The sequence below is a fragment of the Branchiostoma belcheri genome, unplaced genomic scaffold, assembly GCF_001625305.1.
Source record: "Branchiostoma belcheri isolate BF01 breed outbred unplaced genomic scaffold, Haploidv18h27 scaffold4, whole genome shotgun sequence".
Taxonomy (NCBI): Eukaryota; Metazoa; Chordata; class Leptocardii; order Amphioxiformes; family Branchiostomatidae; genus Branchiostoma; species Branchiostoma belcheri.
The window spans coordinates 2,161,307-2,188,124 of record NW_017804020.1 but is presented as its reverse complement, the minus strand read 5'-3'; the positions used below and the strand labels follow the sequence as shown (position 1 = coordinate 2,188,124).

Here is a 26,818-nt window from a genome sequence, read left to right as displayed (position 1 = left end):
GCTGGCCTGCTCTGGCCTATTACCCCTATTGGCAATAATATAGGGACGACTGCGGTGTGATCAATTTCAGTTAGTGGAGGAACGAATTCACTCTACTGTATACTACAGTACCTATTAGTACTTGCACAGTGAAAACATCGTGAAATGTAAAATGTTAGAGAGATTTCTTTTTTCAGTTTTTAATGAATTGGCAATTATTTAATAATTATTTAATAAATTGGCAATTTCATGTACATGATGACGTCTTGGATAAAATTGATCTGTAATCAATTTTATCTCCAAGATACTATACATGTAGTATCATGTAGCGAGTTATACGATTGTTTTACAAAGTACATTCAAGTTTTCTAACACCTCGATCCTTTGTTGATAACTCTGGTCCTTGAAGGCATGACTATTTCTTTTTCTTTTCTGAGCTGGTATGAGATCTGATACATGTACGTAGTAGTTGGTAAATCCACCAGTTTATTAGCCATTTTGACTTGAAATAATTTTTTACTAAAAAAAATTTAGCACAAACGCCTGACTCCTAGATGGAAGGGAGGAAGCTATGGATATTCATCAGGATTTCTAGAGCTTAACATTGTGTGGTGACTACTAATGGTCAGAGCATTTAGCTTGTGACCAAGAGGTTCTGGTTTAGATCCCCTGACATGCCTGATGCCCTTGGGAAAGGCACTTCAATACGGGACTTCCCTCCTTTCCTCACACTGATGAGGACACAGACAGATTTGGTGCTGCCAATGTGCCAAGATCTTCACATTTGCCACTGAGAACCATGCAATTTTTAAGTTAAAGCTTATGTAATGGTAGAACCACTCATCTAGTGGGAGTCATTTGCCATCATGCATGTAACACACTTTCCTGGGAATTCAGATGATAGATGATCACCTAGCAAGCTGATAGGCAGGGATGATTTGTTACCTTCCTATCAAGATTTTTTATTCCATTGTTGGTAATCAACAAATCTCCTCTGTCTAGCCTCAGTAAATTACCTGAGGCTGACTTGAGAGGATATTTCCTTCTCACATTTCGTTGTCACAGATACTGTGATATTAGCTATTGTAGCCTATGTCTAGACAAGTTAACTTTGAAGACTGGGATATTTGATGAGGAAACAAGAGTTCCACGATCTCATACCTTCGCCAAATGGTGTTAACGCTTGCGGGTGACAAATTATACAATTTTAATCATTTATTTTGTAAATAAGAGCCTCATTTGCATGGATTATATCAGTTGATCATATTCTCCATCCAATGACAGCCTTATCATAACAAAAAGGCTATTATAGCACTTCCTCATAAATTATGCAAATGAGGTCATGATTTGAATAAATTATGTTTATTGATCTTCACTTCACTTCACTTAACTTCCAAATGTGGCAAGTATGAAATTGGGTGCAGCAGTGACAACTATGGAATTATAAGAATTTGCCATTAATTATGCAAATTAGGTTCTCATTTACATAATCTATATCCTCAGATGTTTTTCTCGTTCTCAAGTAGATGTCACAAGTGTTTAATAGTTCTATTATCGAACAAAGCAGATTTATAGAATTTCCTCATTAATTATGCAAATTAGCTCCTGATTTGCATAATTGCTATCTGATTATGTCAAGCATCACTTCAACTACATACATGCCAAAAATCACGACAATACGTCAACCGGATCTTGAGTTATCGTCCTTCAAATTTTTTTCAACAAATGCTCCTGCAGTTCCAGAACAAGGCGCTAGGGGACCCAATCTCATGTCACTTCTTCCCTACCCCCAAAGCTATCTACCAACCAAAATTCGTGACCCTAGCATGTCCAGAACATGAGATATCAAAACCGGAAGTTCAGCTGCAGTACCTAGGAAAGCCGCCAGGGGGCCCAAAATCTAATCATTTCTAGGTCTCATGAAGACCTACCCACCTACCAAGTTTCATTCCAATCCATCCACTGCTTCTCGAGTTATCTTGCTAAATTACACACACACACACACACAGACAAACGCTACTGAAAACATAACCTTCTTGGCGAAGGTAATTATGTAAATCTCTGTATTCTGATTATAGAACTATTCAAACTTATGACACATGTAGTTTAAAAGGGAAGGATTATCAGGTGTATATGGTGTGATAAAGTCTTGTCAGTTGCTATAACCACCAAATAAACCACCGAGTGAGCGTAGGGAGTGGAAGTTAGGTAAAAGGTGAACATCAAACATAACTTATTCAAATCAGGAAATTATTTGCATAATTTATGAGGAAGTTTCAGAATGGTCTTCATTATTGAGATAAGACTATCATTTTGTTGAGAATATGATCAACTGATGCAATTCATGCAAATGAGCATCTTATTTGCATAATTAATAGGAAATGTAATCTGTCAGTCGTAAAGATAAACATCATTTGGCAAAGGTATGAAGTCGTGGAACTCTAGTTTTCTACCATGTGAACTGAGAGACAGTTATTCTAGTCAAAAGGAAGTTTGGGATAATAGAATATTGCATACGATTTTTATTTACTATTTATAATAATCTTGTCCAGTAAGTTTAGCTAAAAGCAAAAATTTGCGTATTTTACTACCATTCAGATACCCTCATCTTGCCTCCTATGACAAAGTGAAAGATATATTGGATGTAATTGTGGGTACTTGGGGATTTGAGGAGCTTATGAAGAATGTATTTCCCAGTGTCATAAATCCCAAAGGCTACATCACTGCCCACATAAGTTGCCCACATCAACCAGCGATAAGTCAAAGATAGAAACCTTAATGGTCCGCAGAAAGCCAAGGGCTCAAGTGGAGTTGACCTGGTAGCATTTTGAAGGTCAAATCACTCACAGTGAAAAGGCACTGTTCATTTGGAGATTTCTTTGGCTGGTACATGTATATTGCTAGTGTTATGATATGTTATGTCAAGAAAGCCATGATATTTAAGTTTAATCTTTAAATGTTTGAACCCAAAGAAACCATCATATTTGCTTTCATAGTTCCATCTTCAAATCTTTGAATTGTTTGAAAGCTATTTCTTTTAATACTAACTAAGTAGTTTTATCTCCAAATCTCTGAATTTGGTTTTTGTACCAGTCAGACCAATAGGCAAAATGTGGCAAAACTGGAATATTCTGAATAAGGCAATTTGTATGATGCTAAGTATTGACACATGCTGCCCCACATTACCACATCAGTATTTCCTACTTTAAGCATTTAAAACATTGCAGGAACAAGCCCCAAGATGAGTTCTTTATTTTCTGGGTGGTACCCAAAAATCAGCCCAGGAACCTACTGGTAGCCATTTTCCGTCACATTTTTGGCACTTTGCTCTATGAATGTCGATGTACACTATGATAGTGTTCTTTCAAATTAGTAACTCAGTATGTAGATAAGTGATTAGAATATTTACCATGAAAAAAATTGTTTGCAAGTCAGAAAAACTGCATTTGGAACCTTCAACCAGTTAGTTCTGTTTCATCACCTGGTCCTCTCCTTGGTGCTGAAAGATGGATTGCTGTGCTTTCCGCTACCAAACTCACCAATCAACTCACCAAATCTAAATGTTTCAAAGCTGTAGAAACTGCATTGACACCTTTAACCAGTTGGTTGGGTTTCAACACCTACGCCTGTCCTTGGTGCTGAAAGATGGATTGCTGTGTATTCCGCTACCAAACTCACCAATTAAGTCATCAATCGTGTTTTTAACCTGTAATAAACTGCATTGGCACCTTTAAAGGCATCCGGTGCGATTGATTTTAGGGCAGCAAAACTGGAAGAAATTCTGAATAAGGCCATCTTTCTGATATTGAGACATACTGCTTCACATTAGCACATTTGAGTCAGCATTCCATACTTTGAGCAGAAACAAGACTCAAGATGAGTCCTTTATTTTTTGGGTGGTACCCTAAAAATCAACACAGGGCCCTCCCATGTAACCATTTTTCGTCAGAATTTTGGGAATTTTTGCTCCACGAGGGTCAATATACATTGGAACAGTGTTGTTTCAACTCTGTATTTAGATAAGTGACTAGAATATTGACTTTAAAAACACTGCACTGGATACCTTTAACACCCAGGCATCTCCTTGGTACTGAAAGATGGATTGCCGTGCCTTCTGCAACCAAACTCACCAATTAACCATCCCCAGTCTGAGGTGTGAGGTCTGCGGGGCAGGGAAAACCAAGGACCATTTTTCCTGATTTATAACTCGCGGTTTTGTCACCGGATCCCCAGAGATACTATCACCCATTCGGAAAAGCATTTTATCAGGATGAGTTCCAGTCCCTTTAGGGAAGAAGTAACACCCACGTTGTTTGACTTGTGTTGTACCCTAGCAATGGGATTTAGAATTCCATTCAGACCGGGATATCAAACAAATTTGTCTAGAAGCATCCCGCAATCTATGGGTCGGATAAAATCATGTGGTTTAATGTTCTATTGCAGTGCTCAAAATACACTTTTTCTGCATACCAGCACTGACGCAGGTAAGATAGAAAAATTACTTGCACCAGCCAAAGTTTAGGAGGGATGGATCAGACTAAAAACTGCCAATATTTCTTAATAACACTAACAGAAAATGCAGCAAATAAAACACCACCCACACGCTCCCACATCAGTATATGAACCCAGTACATGGACCAGTGCTGGTTAGTTACAGAAATACCTGCACAGCTCCAATTTTACCTAGACTAACCCGCAAGCGCAGGTGGTATTTCAAACCCTGCACTGAAAACAGCTCATGGAAAGGAAATGAAACAAAGCCAAGATTTTTATGTGTAACCAGATAGACCATTAAGGACATGATAGAAGATGTCTACTGTACAGAGATCGAAATGTCATCCAGGTAATTAAGGTTGGAAGTAGATTTTTCTTATGGGGGTTGTAAGATAAATGACAAACATTAAGCAATGAACTAGTTGTCCCACAACCTCAGCAAGAGAGCTTAAGAAGATCTATAGGCTACTGTGGAACTGTCTGGAACAGACTACGACCATACACATGCATGGCTCCAACTCTGGTTACCTAGATGAGACACTTAAGGTTGCAGAAATCAGGAATCACCAAAACAACGGGTATACCAGATCTCACAATTATTATGTATTTTGTACCTAAAAAATGATGATCCTGAGGGCTCTCCCCAAGCAATTAAATGAAACAAGGATGTTGCCACTCTTCCCAAAATCCTACCACTCCTCCCAAAATGTTCAAATTTTGTATATTGTATCTCTCTTAGTATTTTCATGAAAATTCTCTCATTTTTCCATCAACCGATTAGGGAGCACCTCTCCTCTAAGAATTTCTGGGGAGACCCCCAGCCATATACATGTATTTGTAATAAAAATTTATTAGGAGTTCAAGTGATGTAAACTGTATCTTTTGTATATTTTGTCTGACTCTTCCCTGGTGACCTCAATGAAAAGCGACCTGCAGGCTGATTTGAGCTTTACATGAATAAACAAAGGTTCAGATAAAATCCTTTAAGGCCTGCAATAAGCAATTGTGTTTTCTTGGATTGTACAGTGGCGCAATTATAAAAATGGTAGAATATATCAAAGTTGACCTAATAGCCATGTGCAATGAGCAGGAAACATAGAAATTAGGTCCTTAGACTACGTTAAAGGGCAGATTTTTTGCTTTGTTGAACAAGGGTAGTTCCAGGTCAAATATTCTAGTGCTGAATGAATGTCGTAAAAGCATGTATCAGAATTTCAAATGGGAAATGATGCTAAAGATAGCGCCCCTCACGTAGTTCAACTTAGCCTAAAGCATCACTAACCAATGATGCAGTGGTATTTGATATTCAAGTGTTAATCCTCTGTGTGTTTTAAGTGGTTAAAAGATCGGTTGGGGAAACTACATAGATATAGCTCACACAGACAGTGAATCACTCAATGACACATAGGACTAGGAAAATTAACATGTTGTTTCCGATTACAGTCCTGAAAAAATTTTTCTATTTTTTTTAGGTGATTTCAGCCAAAGAGATCCAACAAGTACTGAGTATGTAAAACTGAATGTATCATGATGCTGGTTACATTGTAGGTACATTGCTCAGTTTCCTCTTCTCCAAACACAAAAGGTCAATGACCTGAACCAGACAGCTGTGACCATGGGAACTGGTGTTATGTTACATCATGTTGCAATTTTATAGCAGGAGGGATTTAGACTCCTGTCACCATATATATGAATGTGTTTGAGTAAGAATTTAGTAACAGAGAAGACCATATGCGAAGGTAAACATTATGCATTTTCTTTGCAAATGTTGCCTTTCTAGTTTCAACATCATAATTCATACTTTATTTTGATTATACAGATAAACAAGCAGATGTATATTGATCAACTTAGAACAAAGAAGTACACTGTATACTACATGTTTGTATCACTTTTTATTTTGCAACAGAAATGAGGTAAACATGTTCGGCTAGTATTCAGGAGGCCAAATTCATGAATGTGTGGCAGGGGCTCTTACCAGAAACACAACATTTCCTTCTGTAGGCCTCATCACCTGGTCTAGCCAAAGCCTGACCTCCTTCAGTGGTTCCAGATTTCTTATATAAAGTTCTGAGAGCGAAGGGGGGAGGCAGTCCCTGATGCAATAACCACACTAGATAACCTCCCTTACAAATATTGCCAGCCAGAAATTGGACGAGATTGGATCATGCTAGGATTTACAACTTAATCTTTTGAGCCAAATTTAATATCCTGGATCCTAGCCAGATCTGTTTGCTGTCTTGATTGTTTATTACAGTCAGGTCTTAGTACTTTACCCAGGTCAATATAATTTTATTACGATAAAAGTCTGTATTGCCTGAGGTTGATGCGGAGATATTAATAAATAAATATTATTATAATCTTTCAGAGGGATGTGAGCTAAAACTTATTTTCAGGCAAAGTAGAGCTCTTGGCACACAATTAGTTTTAATGGCTAACAAATTTCCTACTCTAATGACATAGGATTTATAACTATTTTATGCTCTGGTTTAATTTAAAGATAAATGCCTGGAAATTCCTGTTCCGGTTTTACCCATTTGATGAAATATAGGTAATCACACGATTTCCAAGGTTTAAAACTGGGGCTCATGTAAGATATTCTAAAGGGCTTTACTGCAACAAAGCTTGTTTAAATAATGCAAACATCATTATGGAACTCATTGGAGTGTGACTCAACTTTAGTCCCCTCACCAAGATGCAATTGCTTTTTACCACCAAGATGACTTTTAAGAGTCTACGTTGAAAATTTTAGACTAGAAATGCAATTTGTATGTCTATATACATGTATGTGTCAGATATTTGAAAGAACTGACTGGTGTAGTTTTGTATTGAAAAAAATGTACTTCTCAACAGTAAGACTCTCTGACAGTTTTATCAGTTCTATAATTATTTATCTTACTCTCCAAGCATTGGTTTACTTCGGCTTATTTCTGACATGTCTTAGGCATTTTATCTTTTCTGGTATCTTTTTTTTTACGCCAGCAAATGGGTAACTGACTGACTGCCAATTTCATACTGTCTTGCCAATTTTACACTGTCTTGTATCCACCCAAAGATCTGCTTGGACAGTTAGCTGGCTTAATGCCAGGGTATGAGACAATGTACAATCTTAGCCCTGAAGCCAGTCTGTGTAGCAACATTACAGGCTTTCCTAGTCAAAGTTTGTCTGTGTTTGCTATTACACATGGAAGCTATGGCTAAGTTATCCATGAACCATGTGTCAATGTTGCTTTGTCATTCTGACTTAAGTAAAGCACTGCTGTTTTGTTCATGTGTATATTTTTGTAACTTTCACAAAAAGAACGTATTGTGTTTGCTCTGTTTCTCTTCTTTTTCTTCTTCCTCTCCACACTCAGAACAAAAAGGTCAATGATCTAGACCAGACATGTCTGTTACCATGGTAACTGGTGCTGTAGCAGACACCCTGTGGTGTTGGATTACAATGTTGCAAGTTGCATGGTATTTGCAATACATACTAATTTGTTCAACCTTCTTGACCACGTAGATTTTATACATTGTAAAGACGGCAACTTTTTTTGCCAAACTTATTTAATTGCATGCTTTTTTAAATTGCATCAGTTTTGGGGTTCCCAGAGGATGTCATCAATACTCTAGATCACAAATAGCTGTTTTGCAGTATTCTCCCAACAATACTAAAGCTCTCTGCTCATCAATCTTTTGATGGATGACTCCCCATGATTGCAGCCCGCACAGTGGCAAACTTCCAATCATAAACCAGCCGGAGTGTGGCTCCTTATTCCAGCAGCCTTCTCCTTCCATCACGGATCACTGGCTGAGTTCTACTCCCTCAGCACTACAGCTGGTAGATTATCCCTTCCCAATTTCCAAACTAAATATAGCAGCCTGATAGTGGCAGACACAGTTAACATTCTGACTGACTAACGCTGTCTAGTAACGGTTAAGGTAACATTTTCTACATGGATTTCAAACTTCTTCAGTCTAACCAAACAACTACTAGTGGCTCTTGTTCAGACTAATGCTAACATTTATACATGGATTTCAAACTGGAGGTCAAACAGTTCTTCAAGCTGCAAAAGTGCACTGCCTTGCTCTCGTTCAGAGTAACTGTAACATTTACTTGTGGATTTTAAACTGGAAGTCAAACTTCAATGTGTAAAGCAACTAAAAAAGGGGGGGATCTGATTCATACTAACAGTAAAATCTCAAACTGGAACTCAAACTTCTTCAATCTGCAAAAACAATTACTACAAGCCCTTGTTCAGATTAACATATAGATCATGCTCTCAAAGTCAAACCGTGGATTTAAACTTCTCTATTAACACTAACACAGGTACAATATATATGATTTAATTGTGAAGTAGTATAGAGAAAATATCTGCTTGATCTGTATGATGACAATAACATTGTTGGTGTTGGCAAAATTGTATTTTATAAGTAATACTATGTATCAATGCTGTCTTTTTCAACTACAACTAAAATTCAGAACTATTAAACCATAAAATAGGGCTTGCAGTATTACATTATTCCAGGGTAATATATTACGTAAGCTTGTGACTTTTTCTTTCGCAAGTGAGGAGTTCTATTTTTAGAAATGGTAGCAGAGTTGCATCGATCCTCTGGTATTTCCACTCACCGCATTTGACTGAATGTTTCCTTCTACTCAGATGGTTCATTACCCAATGCATGAGGAGTTCATAAGAGATTTGTTCAATCACAACCAACTTGACAAAAATTTAATGTACTGTATTCATGGTGTATACACAGATAAGCATGAATAACTGTATTGTGAAGTAAGCTTTAAAAATGCAGCCCACCATAGCACTGCAGCTGTTAACTTTTCCATTTGAGCTCCTGCTATTATTATTATTATTACAAAAGAACTGTAGATTTCTTTCTTAATGGAATATTAAAACAGGATATGTCATCAAAATGCAGGCATGACTCTATTCCTAAACATAGATTATCAACAAATGGTTTCCGAAGATTTTAATTTTCTTTGTACTGTAATGTCTACACACTCAAAAAAAAACTAGAATTTAATCTGGCATGCTGTGCAACTGTGGAATACAGATCACCCAAGCATAAGCAATTTGAAGTTTCCTGCAGTGTTTTGTAATAAACGAATCAGCTGCCGTGATCTTTCAATTTCCAACATGTTGAAAGATCATGACAGTCCATATGTATGTTATATCAAGGCTGGAAATACTCTGCTGCAGTGAACATTCAGAATTACCTGATTTTTTCAGTTTTCCTTGGATTTTTGGTCACCGTTGCATTTAGAATTTTGCCTGTTGCAGAAGATGTCTTTTCTGACATATTTACACAGACGGGATGTTAACCTTAGATACACGAATACGACCTTATAATGCTATATGAGACGTTCTGCCGAAGTGCTATGCACAATGCATTACGAGTTTTGCACAGGTGCAGTACGTTCTGCCGACGTGCTGTTTTTTATATTTCACCAGTGCAGGTTAGGTGTAGGTAGACATCATCAGAAATACATTTGTACATTGCACCTGCACTAACCTGCACATGCAGGACCTGGTGGTATTTCGAGCCCAAACGTCATATGATTCAGAGTGTTCCTGGGCATGCATACTGCATGTACCCCGCTGAATTGATTGCTGTACTGTACGGTGCATGATGTAACATACAGATAAGGGTCATGACAGATTCATGTCAGGCGGCAAGATTCCTGACCTCAACTCAGTCACATCAAGTCCCTGAATAGAGAGGATGTGGAGTCATTAAATGTAATGAGGTTGGCGACATGCCTTTCACAAAACTAACCCAAATGCCCACAGTCCTTTTTATTAGTCCATCAATTTCCTGTAGCAGTAGTAGTAGTAGTAATTTCCCGTAGCTGTAAGCCTTGCCATTTTTGGTTACTCTAGATCTTTGCATTCTGTATTATTTCCAATATTTTGGAACTCAAAAGCAAAAGTAACCCAGAAGAAATCACTTCTTTTATTAGCCTATCAATTGCCTGTAGCAGTTACTAAAAGCCTTGCCATTTTTGGTTACTCTTACTAGACCAGATCTTTGCATTCCGTATTGTTTCCAATGTTTGGAACTCAAAACCAAAATAAAGTAACCCAGAAGAACATGCTTTTTTTATTAGCCCATCAATTGCCTGTAGACGTAAGAGCCTTGCCATTTTGGTTACTCAAGATCTTCGCATTCTTTTCCAATACATGTACATGTATTTGCAACTCAAACCAAAACCAAAAGGAAGCCAGAAGACCACACTTTTTATTGTTAGTCCATCATTTTCCTGTAGCTGTAAATTTAAAACCTAACATTTTTTGTTACTCTATATAGATCTTTGCTTTCTGTATTATTTCCAATATATGGAGCTCAAAACCAAAAGTAACCCAGTAGCTAGACCACTCTTTTTTGTTAGCCCTGGAAAGCCTTTTCATTTTTGGTGGCTACAAGTAGATGTTTGCATTCTGTAAAAATATATGGAATGTTTGGAACTCAAAACCAAAAGAAACCCAGAAGAACATAGTGTCACTTTTTGTTAGCCATTCAATTTCCTCTAACAGTTACAGGAAATTGTTACCATGAAAGCCTGGCTATTTTTAGGTAACTCTTCGCATTCTCTATTATTCCCGTTTTGGCATCTTGATATTCGGAGTCAGAGCTCCGTATCATTGCGGAGATGTCTTGTCTTAGCACATTTTGCTCATCTCTGTTATCATTGATGTTTGCATTGATTTTCAACGGGAATGACGTCAAACACCTTCGACCCGCATATGAATGCGCCTTCGAGCTTGGATCACGTTTCTATGCAGCAACCATGACAAGATAAGACCTAAAGATCTCAGCGAAAAGAGCAATTATTCTTGTGCTAAACCACAATTTCGCGACCGTAGTTAAAGAAAGCGCTTTGCTGGCGGGGGATCTATCTTCCGCAGCCTGGTCCAATTTAGCTCATTAGTTACATCATGCACCTGTATAGAATCTGTTCCAACTACATTTATCTGTCTGTGTGTGAGGCATACCAAGTATGTGGTGAATCTGTGGTAAAATGTGGCACTGGTAGCTGAAAGATGGTAGATTTTACTTTGGATTTTTCTTTTGTTGGAGATTACAGTAATACAGGTCTGATTAAAACATCTACATGTAGTTTATCTGTATTCATTTCCTGTAAGTCAGTCTGCACTTAATTTTCTGAAAAATCAATTCTCATACACATGTACCAAGTATATGGAGAATAGTGACAGTTGTGGTAAATTGTGGCACTGGTAGCTCAAAGATGGATGATTTTCCTTTGGATTTTTCATTTTCGTTGAGGTTTACAGAGTAAAATACAGAATGTGATTAAAACATCTATTTTATGCGCTGTATTAATTTCCTGTTCATCAGTCTCCACGTAAAGATAATCTTCTGAAAAATCAATTCTTATATGAAGGAGTATATGGAGAATCTGGTAAAATGTTGCACTGGTAGCTCAAAGATTGATGATTTTCCTTTGGATTTTTCATTTTCATTGAGATTTGCAGAGTTTATGAGCTGTATTTATTTCCTCTTCGTCAGTCTCCACTTAAAGGTAATCCTCAGAATCTGAAAAAGGAATTGAAGAAAATCAATTTTTAGTGCTAAGTGTTATTGGGGGTGCTGGTCACGATCTTATCGTTATGTCTTAGCCGATGCCGTATCGACTAAATTCGTTCTTACGGGTAGTTAGGGGAAACTTGGATCTAAGAGCCCAACTAGGATCACAGAGCAGGTCTCGAAATTAACTTTTTTTCTTATTATCCCAGCACTGTCCCGAAAATAAATTTTAATTGTCCCGAAGTGAGGTTTAACGTCCGAACCTGTTTTTCGGAAAGTATGTATGACAACAGCTTGAAGTCCAACCATATTTTGCTTACGTTCTGACTTCCAGGCACACTATAATTGCAGAGTAGGAAATTCGGGGGGACTTTTTTGGATCCAAAACTGGGATGTGTGCCTGATAAACAAAAGAAGGGCTGATGTTGATTATTTTTCTATTGTCCCAAAAATGTCCCAAAGTGTACTTTTAGTTGTCCCAACCTACATTTTAGTGGTCAGTGTCCATTGGACCACCTTTAATTTCAAGCCCTGTAATAGCCCAACTAGGAGCACAGAAGCATTGGGTTAGCTGATTAAGTCCACCTATTGCTTCCCCGTCTCAGGTTGAATCGTAATGATTCAGATAGACAAGGGTCGACCTTGAAGTTGAAGGGTATCACGGCTTGAGACCACAATCCGTTGTGTTCTTTATTGATTGTGAATACCGTGTCCAGGCTTTGGTACAAAGCTTGTCATCTAGCTACAACTGATTAGAGTGAGCTGAGTGATGTTCCCAGGAATGATGAATGAGACAGCGATGAGAATACATTATCATCGCCAGGAGGGGCTATATATAGGGTTGTCTTTGTTTCAACTCAATAAAACTTTGTACTAAGATGCATAAGTCATGATGCTTGAACGTGGTGGGTGGAAGGGAGGATACATGTATATTTGTTTGATGTTCAGTTCACTGTTAGCAACAGCAAAAGAACAAGTGTTGGTTGATTGTAGCCTCTACCAGGCTTCAGAAGCGGCTGGAAAGAGTAGAAATTGGCCAAAATGGACTTACTAGTACAGTACTATAACATGCAAACGTGTACAGTTTGTTGTTCAGGTTTATTGTCCTATAATTATTTGAAGTTTTGACATAAAAGTTTTGACTAGAAAATTCATCAGAACTCTACAATGGTACATGTACATGAAACATCAAGTCTTAGAATAAGCCCTCTTACATATTTACATTGTACTGTACATGCCAGTAATGCTGACTACATGTAAATGGCCAACAAGGACATTTAATGGCAAAACGAAAAATAGTGGATGCTACTGGAAACATCTGACAGTTCTAACGTATCTATCAATTTATTTGGGTACCAGTATTTTCTTGTGTACTACTATCTCATTACCAGGATGTCTAACCTTCATCCACGCATTGTGGCCAGAACATGTTCATGATACATTGGGGAACTGCCCAGCATGATAACTTACAGAGCTGGTGCCTTGGGAGAAACTGGGGAATTCAGACATCATTCCCCAGCAGCGCTCACCAAGATTAGAGTGGTTCTGTGTGTCTCAGACACGTTAAATGGGGTTCAAAGAGGAGTAAAAATCTAGCAGGGCTCGAAATCAAAGGTGGTATGATTGCCACTAACCACTAAAATTTAGGCTGGGACAACTAAAAAGACACTTAGGGACATTTTTGGGAGAATACTAAGAACACGTCCTGGCTTTTGAATCCAGAAAAGTCCCCCCCCTCTTGAATTTCCTGTCTACTCTGCAATTATAGTGCACCTGGGAGTGAACATGAGCTTGAAGTTGAAGTCATATGTAATACTAGTACAGGTTAAAAAACAGGTTGGGACAGTTCATCCTCACTTCGGGACAATTGAATAATATATATTTGGGACAGTACTGAGACAACAGGAAGAAAAGTTCATTTCGAGGCCTGTCTAGCTTCCAGCCCTGGCACCATTCAAGAAGGTCGGTCCCAGCTTTTCTCAATGCAAATCAAGAGAGAACTTGTGTGTCGCGGTAATTGCTGACATCGGCGACCTTCTCGCTTTATGCGGTTTGTCCTTGAAGGAGATTTATTCCACGTAGGCCTGCACCCCGACATGTGCAGGAGTCATTATCGGGAGGATGGCATGATGAGTGTCATCTGATGCTCGCAACCAATATCCGTAATATCTGGGGCTCGGCAATCCGAGTGCGCCGGCTTGTCATCAAGTCATGAGTGACGCATTTTCAGAGGCCCAAAGTTCACTTTTAAGTTTGAATCTTCAAAGGTGCAAAATTTGTTTGATTCTTATTATTATGGATTAGCTCTCCTAATAAACTTGCCCATGCTACAATGTACTACAAGGTGTACATTTTGCACATGTATTAAAAGAGGGTCTGCATGGGTTTTTCTTTGAGGTGTAGTGAGCCAATTCACGTTTGGTACATGAAGGATTCCCACATGTATACCCTCTTGAAAGTAACTAGCATAAGAACTTAGTTTAGGTACACATTCCTCTCTGTACAGATGGGTACAGTACCTTAAAACCAATTTACACCAAAAACCAAGGAAGTAGGAAAACTGATTCATACACCAATCTACACCAAAAACCTCAAGAAGGAAAACTGCATGCATCAAATTTTTCATGCTTGTAAATCGGCCAGTTTCGAAGTAAGTTAAGAACGTACAATCAGACCGTTCATCAGCCCTTAAGGTAATGTATGATCTGAACATACATGTGCATCAAAGCAGGACGATTTGCAAGACAGATTTTTTTTGCCCGCATTGTAAATTGTACCATGGTTGCAGGATGCTAATTTCCTTTACTCATAAATCTTGTTTCCTGTCTCTCGAATTCATCTCCAGATCTTTAAGTGAGAAAGAGAGCAGGTGCAACCATTCCTCAACTTTGTAATTCATTTTTCCTTATCGAAGTTTACTGTCATACAGTTGTGTGCATTATGAGATATATGGTTATTGCCAGGTTGTAATAATATGTACTAATATTACAGGTATCAGTAATAACTGCAGCACAGACATTTGGAGCTTTATAGTACTAATTTTTAATACAAATATCTTTGCTTGAGCTTTTATTAATCATCCTTGGGTATTATATGACTAGACAAGTATAATCCCTTTATCACAAGCTAAATTAGCATCCTACATTTATCATACCTATTTCATGGCACTGTAAGAATAATGTCTTGACAATATCACTACCTTTATCACAGAATAGTGACTTACAGTTAACATTCACTAATCCTCTATATGAAAATTACACAATGCTTGAGGGCAAATATTTTTGTTACTGGTTTGCCCCCTCCTGATTCTGTTTTGTTTTGTCTTTGTTGTGTTTTGTTTCCATGGTAACAGACTATTATACATGAACATGATTTGAGACGGTATTAATAATATGATTAATTCATGGAAGGTGGCAGCTGTACATGTTTGTGCATACAGTGAAGATTTACATAATATTATGTTCTATACTGAATCAATAGAGTTCAGATATTGTTGAGATGAAAGACTTGAACCAGGGTTCACGCCAGAATTTTTTCACAGCGTAGGCATCGGGTAGCCTGCGTACCATCCTCAGTACTTTCTGCCTTCTCACTAATGTTGCTGGCTAGCTAGGGGTCAGGTACAGAAGGACAACATTCCCAAAGACATGACCACATTATGGTTAATGGTTAATCTGGAAGTCCCACAAGACACTTTCCTGTTTTCCCTCTGTTGTAGCTTCAAGTTTTCTTCAAGATTCATGATTCAGATTCATTCCCCCCCTCCCCTAAAATTGAATAAGAAAAACACCCCTACGCTGATTGACAGTAACTGAGTAAGTGTAGGAGCCTCAATCATAGAATACGGGTCCAAATTACAGCGTAGGGGGCCTCTATCATCTATGCTCTAACAGCCTTTCAAGAACATTGTATAAACCATTATAGGGTGCTGCACACTGGTTCTTTACACTGGAACAGTATTCATATGTACAAACCTTTGTTGTATACAAAGAACTTTTATGTATTATCCAGTGTTTTTCCAACCAGAGGAAACTACACGTTAGTATTCACATTAGGAAATATGAATCAATTTTGAGGAATTCATCCCTCATACAATACTACCATCAAACACAGCTGCAGTATACAACGCCAAAGTCCTTGGAATACAATGTAGGAACACATTCACACACACTGACTATCTTGTATTCCGTCCACATTCAGCACTTTCAAAAACAAAGGCAGTTTAGTAACCATTTTCTTCTTCCTACTGCAGCATGCAGCAGACTTGGAGAAGAAGCAGAACGAAGCTGAGAACAAGAAGCTACTTGGCAGTGTTATTCAGTATGGAGGAGTCATACAGGTGAGACACCTGTTACTGGTAAAAACGTTTACATCTTACTTCTTAGCCTTCTACAGGTTTTCTGTGCAAATTAGTACTCTCGGTGTACAAAAGGGGTGTGCCTTGCCTAGCCTTAGATTTATTTGTGCCAAATTGACAAAGCCATGCTCACTGCCTGTTGTAAAATTTGACATAATTTTAATCTTTTTCGTACACTGTATGAGGGTTTTATTACACATGCCAATTTGTTCTGACAAGATTACCGTGGCCATAATTTTCTAGATCATTAGCAACAAGAATGACAGACTGAGGGCAAAACCCTTGGAATATAGCCATGTTCAAAGTTACCACAGACAACATGTGAATTTCTGTTGCCTAGCTTCTCCATCTCAAGAGCAACAAGTTCCTGACAGTGAACAAGCGCCTCCCGGCACATCTGGAGAAAAATGCAATGAGAGTCACCCTCGATCCATCTGGAAATGAAGGGTCATGGTTTTACATCCAGCCTTTCTACAAGCTGAGATCACCAGGGGATAATGTAAGTACACTGGCCAAGTGTGTACAATGGGCTTTAGTCAAGACTACATCTACTAGTACATGTAAATTTTACCTACAGTACAATTTAAGTAGATGAAAATATGCTACATGTTTTTACAGTACCTCAAGGAGCAGCCATCTTGTTGATTACATGCAGTAGATGTAGATGCAATAGTTTAGAGAGGGGGTATCTTGTAACAACCATTCACCCCCTTTCTGAGATATTTGTCTTACTGAATAATTGAATGATTAAGAATGGCCAATGAATGTGTCAGAAAAGGATACTGATTTTTTCCCACTTACATTTATATGTATTATTATCAGCATGCAGAGCACATAAAGGAGAATGCATGCACCCAAACGAAACCCAAATTTTCAGTTTCACTGGATGTTTCATCAATGTTGCATCAGGATTTTGCCCATTGCAGATGATGATATCTTTTACGACACAACATTTGAAAACTAGAGACGGGATATCATCCTTACATACGCAAATACGACCTGGAATGAGACGTTCTGCCGAAGTACATTACAGGTTTCATACAGATGCAGTACATGTACATTCTGCCAGTGTGCTTCCATGCATATGAGTGCCTTTAAACTCATCTGATATGTCTTTTCCACAGGTTGTTGTTGGAGACAAAGTTACTCTCATGCCAGTCAATGCAGGACAACCTCTCCATGCCAGTAACTATGAGCTGGTGGACAACCCAGGCTGTAAGGAGGTATGGTTACCGTGCAGTCACTTAAACACCTAGGTTGTCGTACTAACTTGATGCTGTATCATGTCAAAGACCTATATACATGTAGGAGCAGAGTGACATGAACAGTATGTTGTACAGAGTATTCTCAAACTATATATAGGCAAGGTTTGAGAAGGATAACTAACTAACATTTCCAAAACACAATGTGACAAGCACCAGAGAACAAGTACCAGAGCAGCTAAAACAGACAAAGCACCAAGCAGAGAATGGCACCAAGAGTCCATGTCTAGTGGGAAAATAGTCATAAAGCAGGGACAACAACAACAAGAATTCCGAGATTTCATACCTCCATGAAATATGGGCTTGATATGTAAATGTAAATTTCCTCTTTAATTATGCAAATGACCTCCGCATTAACATGATATATGCATCGTGATGTATGTTAACTTTTGATTAAGTTACAGATGTCCCAAGTATGACATTCCCATCATTCCCCATTAAGAAATCATAGAATTTTTGCATAAATTATGCAAATTAGGTCATCATTTGCATAATTAGTATCTGTTGATGTTCTGCCTGCCATAGGTTACATACATTACATGTATGAAAGTAGTATAATGTAAAACACTGTAATTATAGAATTTCCTCATTAATTATGCAAATAAAGTCCTCATTTGCATAATTTAATCATGTACATCTCTCTCTCAGCTACCTACACACCAAAAATTATTAAAATATGTTGTTCCTATCTGGACTTATTGGCTTTTAAACATTTCGCCAGAAAGTGCCCTGCAGTTCCAAAACAAGCTGCTAGGGGGACCAAACTCACACCACTTATTCCTGACAGGAAAAGCAATCTGTCACCAAAACATCAAGACCATAGCATGTTCAGGACAAAAGATACAAAAACCGGAAGTTCTGCTGCAGTACCAAGGTCATCCACCAGGAGGCCCATATTTGACCTTGACGTTTGTCTTCCTAAGACTTACCAACATACCGAATATCATCATAATCCATAAAGGCGTTCTGAAGTTATGCTGACCACAAAGTTGCGGAAACACAGACAGACACACAGACACACACACATACATACATACATACATACAGACAGACACGCCAAAAACAATACCTCCATTTTTCATGGAGGTAACAACAGCATTTTTAAGCAGGCTGTGACAAACCAACTGTTGACAAGGATCTAACACATCTTGTTCCATAGCAAGTTAGCTGAATATTCACAAGAATGCCCTCAGTTAGTAATAGTACAATGATCACACAACATATGCGACTGAGCCCTTAGCTATAAGCAAATATTACAGGAAGAAATGAACTCTCAGTTATTACATTTTTTGGAAGAGCTGTAAAATCAGCCAACAATACTTGATTCATGCCATTTATTACCTTTCCGAGTCCATCAATTTCGAAAATAACATGTTACTTTTATATTGCAACTTGTGTATATTGCCTTCATACTGTGAAATATGCCAGTGTCAGCAATTAATCTAGCCTGTGGGCATTACTCGAGTTTAGTTTAATTCCCTGCTTGACGTCAATGAGATAAGGAGTCTTACCACAGGCAGACAGGAGATGGGATATCTGTACTGTGTGAGCCTGGCAGTGGAAGATTACAGCTTAGGCCACACCAAGTAATTTTAATGGATGACGTCATCTGTAGACCCTAAGTTTAATGCGAGAGGGAAAAAAAAAAACAAGTAGGGCAAAAAAAAGCAAGAAGTCTAGGTTTGAAATATACTAAGGGACGACAAATTGACAGTGTAACAACCAAAAGGTCTTTTATTGGTCATGAAAACAGCAATAAATCAGTGGAACAGCAGTTGTCGTCCTGTCCTGTTTCTTTCCTTTCATCACATCTTCCCTTATCCCACTGTTGTGACTCTTTGGTTATACTGCAGTTACAGGAAGCGGAATTTCTTGTTTTTTTCTGGGAACAGGCCAAAATCAATGCACACGCAGAAGTTATCCATAAAAATTACTTGGCGTGGCCTTACCAAGCTTAAGTGAAGGCATAATTGATAGCTTCTCCAACGGGTGCGTCGATAAGCCTGTCAGTTAATATACTAGAGATAGAATCAATGTACTATACCGGTAATCATGTACATCTCCCTTCCATTAGTCTAACTTTTATGTCAGGAAATTACTGTACATGATAAGTAGTTGGTGTAGGATGTAATCAGTGTAACATGATTAAAGTATGTCTGCGAGAGATACTCAAACTACGAACACTTTTAGAGTCAAAGTAACTGGATTTCTTTCTTTTTTTTCAACTCAGGTGAACTCTGTAAACTCGAATACGAGTTGGAAGGTCTCCCTCTTCATGATCTACACAGAGAACATTGATGACGTGCTGAAGGGAGTAAGTACTACATCAATTACAAACATCACATAGAATTATATAGAATAAATGAATAAATAGCAAAGTTAAACAAGTGGTTTCGAAATGTCAGCTCTTGTTACACATTAAAAAAAGGTATATCATACATGTATCATGAAGGAACTTCCTACAGCAGGATGGAAAAAAATTCTTAAAGTAAGAGATAAGCTGATAGCAGTGATACCAGTGAAAAATTATCAGTGATCAGTGAAAAATCAGGTTGGTGGATGATTGAATAGCAAAGCACAACTGCTTGATTCAGAACCTGGCAAACAAAAGCAAACATTACAACTGGCAATTGCATGTAGTCACAATAAGTATGATTGTATTGCTTGCTTCTTGAAATAAAGTTGTAGTCAAGATACACCCATGGTCTTTACCTGTAAGTTAACTGTAAGTTACATGAGAGATATTTTGAATACCCCCAGGGTGACGTGGTGCGACTGTTCCATGCGGAGCAGGAGAAGTTTCTGACAGGAGATGAGTACAAGAGGAAGGAGTGTGTGTTCCTGAGGGTCACGGCCAGACAATCAGCCACCTCAGCCACAAGGTTTAGAACTTACCATCAAAACATAACAAAAAGCAATTGGAGCTTGATAGTGATGCCTATTTTGATTGATGCAACTTGATGGAAGTGTTCCTTACCAGATCCTGTAGTTACCAGATCCTGTACATGTAGTTCGAAAGAGACAGCCAAAGTTTTAAACGTCCAGAATTGCTTGTCATTTATTGCTGATTTGTAATATTAAAACATTCATTCTTCTTTTAATAAAAATGTAGTCTAATCTAGGATTTTATATAGGGATATAAAATTATGGTATACATGTATATACACACATGCTAGATATAAAAAGGTTGTTGTTTTAACTTTTATGAGCATAATATTACAATTATAGTAAAGGGAAGTAAATTTTCCATAATTCTTTTTTTCCTCTGCCAGTTCTAAAGCCTTGTGGGAAGTTGAGGTGGTTCATCACGACCCCTGTAAGGGTGGCGCCGGTCACTGGAACAGCCTCTTCAGGTTCAAACACCTGGCCTCCGGGACCTACCTGGCAGCAGAGGTACACTCATGACAGTTCACCTTGACAGTGAATTACAATACAGATCTCCATTAGCTTACCTTCCCACATGTTTTACACATTGTTTTAACCGATTCATGTCTCGTAACAAAGTAATTTCATTGGCACAGTTGATTGGCGATTGAAAGCCATGTAAGAATCATGTAATACCCAGTCAAAAGTCGTTTAAAGGTCGTATAAAACGAGTACACTAATTAGCTACAATTAGTGGCTATCTATAAGGCATAACCACATGCAATTGTGTACATCGACCCATTTTTACACAATAAGTGAACTTAATTTAAACAAGAAGTGCACGGCTTTTGCACACATTTAATCGTGCACGACTTTTTAATCGTGATTCCAATATCTGTAGATGGGAAGTTATTTGAGATCTTTACTGTATACAAAGGGAAGGCTTCTTTGTGTTAGAAAAACAAAAATTGTGCCGTAAACTAGTTCAGAAGGGCATGTATCATTTCTGTTGCATGTACTGAATGCATTTGGTCTATTATTGTCATTTCCAATCTTCCGAAAATAGCTTGTCAATGATTAGGTTGGTCAAGTATAGGATACAGGAGTTTTCTTTTACACAACTAGTGAAGCAGAACTCCAGTCAGAAGCTCTGAGGAATGTGTCTGATAGTCAGCACTTCGGTGAGAAATCTTGGTTGTGTGAAAGAAAACTCCCGTATCCTATTATTGTCAATGTCTTTATTTCTTGTCCAGATTGACCATGACCCGACCCCTGACACCCAGCGGCAGAAGCTGGCAGGTCCGCAGGGCGGGATGGTGTACCAGCTGGTCCCCATTCCACACGGCCACGACATCGCTTCCATATTTGAACTGGATCCCACCACCATGCAGAGGGCAGACTCACTGGTCCCAAGGTACAGTCTTTGAAAGCCCTTAGGTCCAATCTATATGCTTAAATGACAATGAAATACAAGTTTACCACATTTGCTGTACAGTTCCTGAAATACAACTACAGTTCCTGAAATACAACTACAACAGTTCCTGAAAATACCGATAGTCACAGGTGATAGGCATTGTTTGATAATATTCAGAAATGTTTGGATCAAAAATACACTCTAATTCTAAAGCAAATCGTCCTTCCAGTTCTTGATTTCTGCATCCAGTTAATGACTGAATGAATGAAAGACCTTTATTGTACACATACAAATGTACATGTATAGTATATGTTCCCACTGGGTTAAGTACAGGAGAATAGTATACAGATAAGGTTACATGCATTGTCAAGTAACTATGACTAAGTGAATTTGACTAAGTTTACTAAGCTTCCTAGTAATAAGTTCTCGCTTGTTAGTAATGGTAAATTCAATTAAATGCTGGCAGTGAAGTTATGGTAAATGGCAGGTGATCTACCTGCAAATCTCCAGGAGGGATTTCCAATCTGGGTTTTGCAACATACTTCTCACCCTTCTTCCCTGTCTTAAGGAACTCATACGTGCGTCTGCGACATCTGTGTACAAACACCTGGGTACACAGCACAGCTATACCCATAGACAAGGAGGAGGACAAACCTGTCATGCTTAAGGTACGACATGTCACAATCTGCCTTCTCAACTTACTCCAGGGCTCAAAATACTTTTTTCTGTATACCTGAACTGGTATTAAATAACGTTGAAAATTGCCCACACCAGACAAATTTTACCTGCGCCACTCAGAATCTAGAAGGAAGTAAAACTGTTCAGAGTGCCATTATTTCTTTTAAACTTTTAAACTCAAGCCCTGTTTCTCTCACTTTGATAGTACTTGTAAAGTACAAATAAGTCCATGTGTTGTTGTGCAGCAGTTAGTGTGTAAAGTGAAAAATTTTGTACAAGGTTTGAGTACGGTTACAATGTTTTAGCATCAATGTCAGTTTAGTCCAGACCCAAACACATTTAATGATAATGCTATAGAATTCTTGAATATTTTATAACAGGCCTGTTTTCATTTAATACTGAAATAAGTCTAGTATTTTACTGCCGGAGGTTTCCTTGCTCTAAAGAAATGTTGCATCTAGGTCGGTGCTGCTCCAATCCGGGAGGACAAGGAGGCCTTTGCCATTGTTCCCGTCCCTGCCAACGAAGTCCGAGACCTGGACTTCGCTAATGACGCCTGCAAGGTCATGCAGGACATAGCTGGGAAACTGGAGAAAAGCAGCATCACTCAGAACGAACGAAGGTAGGGAAGTCCTCGGTTTGGACAAGGTTCTAATAGTGGGTAGGACCTACATTAAAGAAATTGTATGACGTACAGCTGTTGAATATTTGCTGTTGATTTGCTATTCACGACGTTATAACTGTTTTGGTGATGTTGTATTATCACTAACAATAACCAGGGCAGCGGCACGCCAAATTTCCGTGTTAGACTACCACATGGTAGTCCTAGCATTTGAATATTAAGTAGCTCAGTTATACTAAAGTAACGCAAGTCCTTTGTTCCATCTCTTCGTTCCTGTCACCCGAACGCTGAACTCACCATGATGTTAGATCCTCAATTAACCCTTGATCAAACTAGTAGCAAAGGCAAATTTAAGTCTCCGCCCCAGTCTATCATCAAGGACAAGACCACAAATATGGTGTCAGAAGTGGGATTGACACTCATGTCCCCAAAGAGCTAGAACTAATGTTTTGCGTTACTCTAGTATTGCTGAGCTACTTATTAGTCAAATGCTAGGACTAGTCTAGTTCAGAAAATTGGAGGGGTGCTGCCCTGACTATTATTACTAATAATACAACAAGACTTAGTGGTAGAACTAGTAGCATTTGATTTAAAGTGGTCACTTCTGATAATGGAAGAGTAGCTTTCCATAATTTGACAGGTAGTATGTCAAAATGGTGGTGGGAGAAGATCGATAATTTTTTACCTCATAATTTTGTTTCCATTGGGTGATCATAATTATTGCATGGGAATTTCATTTTCTGTTTTGTTTCTGGTCTGTTTTGAAAATGCCACCGTCCTGTCTTCTCCGACCAGTTCTGTTTCCCAACTGCCGACTCGGCCGGCCATCAACAATGTGCTGTCAAAGAGCGTCCGGAGGTCTGGCTGTTTTCTGGACTTGGTCCTGCGACAACAGCCTCCCCTGCAGGGTGGGAGGAGGAGGTGGAAGGACACACAACTGTCAGAAAACATCTGAAACAGATGGGCTGGTCGTACTAAGACTAAAACTGCAATCGCTGTTTTAAACGTGGAAAAAATCATAGTGTTTTTGTCAGCAAAAACAAGCAGCTGATGAAAAAAATCATGGTGTTTTTGTCATGAAAAAGGTAGCAGCTGATGGAAAAACATCACGGTGTATTTGTCATGAAAAAACAAGCAGCTGATGGAAAAAATCATGGTGTTTTTTTCCTGGAAAACATTAGCAGCTGATGGAAAAAATCATGTTTTTTTGTCATGAAAAACATTTTTAGCAGCTGATGGAAAAAATCATAGTGCTCTAATTTGTCCTGAAGAAAACAAGCAGTTGAGGACAACAGTGTGCTCCTCATTGGCTGATACAAGACTGAGGAAGGAGGATTTGGGTCTATTTTGCAGCTGTCATGGCTCTCTTTCCTTCCACCTTTCTCCTTGACTGCAGGATGGGCTGTCGACCTGGCATACACCATTTTAGAGCGTTCATCCTTAGTTTGCTCACAAGGAATGACCTTGCCTTACCATGTCATACCACGCTTCCGTAGTTCACATTTACTTATAATTACGTCTTACGTTCACACTAGCCTGAGTACCATCCAGATTTTGCTCTTCCACGCTAGAAAATCCGGATGGTACCCAGGCTATGTTCACACAGCACATTATCATTATAAATTTATTTAAGTTTTGTACTTATGACAATTCTTGATATGATGATTTTTTTTCTTATAAGTGGGTAAGCAGAGTAAATGACTTAGAATGGAACTCCTCCATTGTAACTTGTTGCAGCAGGAATATTCTCAAACAGTTGTCGGAGACGGGGGTTCCATTCCAGCAGAGTAGCAGCTTGAGGGCTGGGTGGTATATTTTTAGAGAGCATTCGTTTTATAATTTAAGATTTAAAACATAATTTAGTCACATTAGAACTTAATTATAAGACGTTTCTCTAGTTGGCTAGTAATGAACATGATGGAAATTTCCCTGCCCTCTCCCTGAAAAAATACTGTAACAGTAACAGTACAAGAATATTGCACTGGCAGTTAACAGGTAGGGAGTAAGGTTTTTGCTATCTGTCGATTGCCCCCCTCTGAGTAGCCAATGTAATATTTGTTCAATCACAATGTATATGGACCCGATTTACACATGCAGGCAAAAACCTGACATACAAAAACTGCATATTACATATGTACATCAATTTTTCCTGTGTGTAAATTGGCCTGCTTTGATGTACATCAAGAACCTAACGTTCAAATTGTACATTACCTCAAGGTCTGGTGCACAATCTGATGTGTGTACTTCAAAGCAGGTCGAATTTCTTCAGGTTTTTGCCCGCATGCAAATTGGGTCATGGTATTGATAAAGTACTGATTAGCAAGAATGGTTCATTCCACAAATACCTAGTAGATGGTAAAAAAAACACTGCAATTATGTACAAGTTAAATCTACTATAGAACAGAAGATGAAAATAACAGACGGTTGTGAAAATAAAACTTTGCCATTGACTGAGTCATTCACCAACCTGGTGAAATTATTTCTGGATGAACCGTGACATGTAATACATTGTATTTTTTTATGATGCACAGACCAACCCTAACCCAACCCTTCCGTTTCAGGTTTGTGACCCAGCTGCTGACAGACTTGGTGTACTTCCTGGCAGACAAGCCCAACAACGGAGGGGACCCCCTGGACGTACAGATCACCAACCCCAACAGGGAGAGGCAGAAGCTCATGAGAGACCAGAACATTCTCAAACAGGTATAACAGCCATTATGCTTCATGTGTCTGGTGACAATGATAACACAATACAAGCAATCACTGTTTTTTTTTGCTTACATCATATACATGCAAATTATTTAAAGACATATACAAATTATTGGTAGGCAAATCAGTCAACCGTCATCCACTTGTTGCCTACCGTGACCACATGGCAATCGCTCATATATAGACCTGATTTACATGAGGGCAAAAACCTGACACACAGAAATTGCGTACGAACTCGAGCGTACAAAAATTGCATACACCAATTTTTGCCTGCTTTGACATGTCAAGACCATACGTTTAGATTGTACGCTATATTGTATGCATATAATCTAAACATATGTTTGCAGTGTACATGTACGTCAAACCATGCAGATTTACATGGCAGGGAAAAATGGACATGCTTTTCGTACACTTGCATGCGTATGCAGTTCTTGTAGCATGCATGTTGGGTGAGCGGCAACAACCAGGATTCAAACTCCCAACCTCTTGGTCCAGAGGCAACCACTGGACTAAACATGCTACAATCATATAGTGTATGAGTCGTCATATGTATTTGGCCATTATGTACATTTTAGTCCATTTAAACTAAATGACATACTCTTAACTGTGTACACTTTACATCATTTGTGGTTGTAGATCTTCAAAGTGCTGCAGGCCCCGTTCGAGGACAAGGGAGACGGGCCCATGCTGCGGATGGAGGAGCTGTCTGACCAGAGACACGCACCCTTCAGACACATCTGCAGGCTGTGTTACAGGGTGCTCAGGCTGTCACAACAGGACTACAGGAAGAACCAGGTACGCTGCAACAAGGATATACTTGTTTGTACAAAAAGTCATGTAGACATGATCATGATTAAATGTATTTTTTAATCACATTTTGGGGAAGGATTGACATA

General features: G+C 38.6%; 1 protein-coding gene across 1 annotated transcript in view; it reads left to right on the top strand.

The window, feature by feature from the left end:
- LOC109477077 (inositol 1,4,5-trisphosphate receptor-like) overlaps nucleotides 1-26,818 on the top strand; it is a 122,976-nt gene that overhangs the window by 37,044 nt on the left and 59,114 nt on the right. Inside the window, exons 4-14 of the mRNA XM_019778122.1 lie at nucleotides 16,268-16,354; nucleotides 16,713-16,871; nucleotides 17,497-17,595; nucleotides 19,865-19,948; nucleotides 20,395-20,516; nucleotides 20,907-21,027; nucleotides 21,753-21,913; nucleotides 22,482-22,581; nucleotides 23,053-23,213; nucleotides 25,775-25,916; nucleotides 26,559-26,717. Coding sequence (XP_019633681.1) covers nucleotides 16,268-16,354; nucleotides 16,713-16,871; nucleotides 17,497-17,595; nucleotides 19,865-19,948; nucleotides 20,395-20,516; nucleotides 20,907-21,027; nucleotides 21,753-21,913; nucleotides 22,482-22,581; nucleotides 23,053-23,213; nucleotides 25,775-25,916; nucleotides 26,559-26,717 — 1,395 coding nt within the window. The remainder of the gene's footprint in view (nucleotides 1-16,267; nucleotides 16,355-16,712; nucleotides 16,872-17,496; nucleotides 17,596-19,864; nucleotides 19,949-20,394; nucleotides 20,517-20,906; nucleotides 21,028-21,752; nucleotides 21,914-22,481; nucleotides 22,582-23,052; nucleotides 23,214-25,774; nucleotides 25,917-26,558; nucleotides 26,718-26,818) is intronic.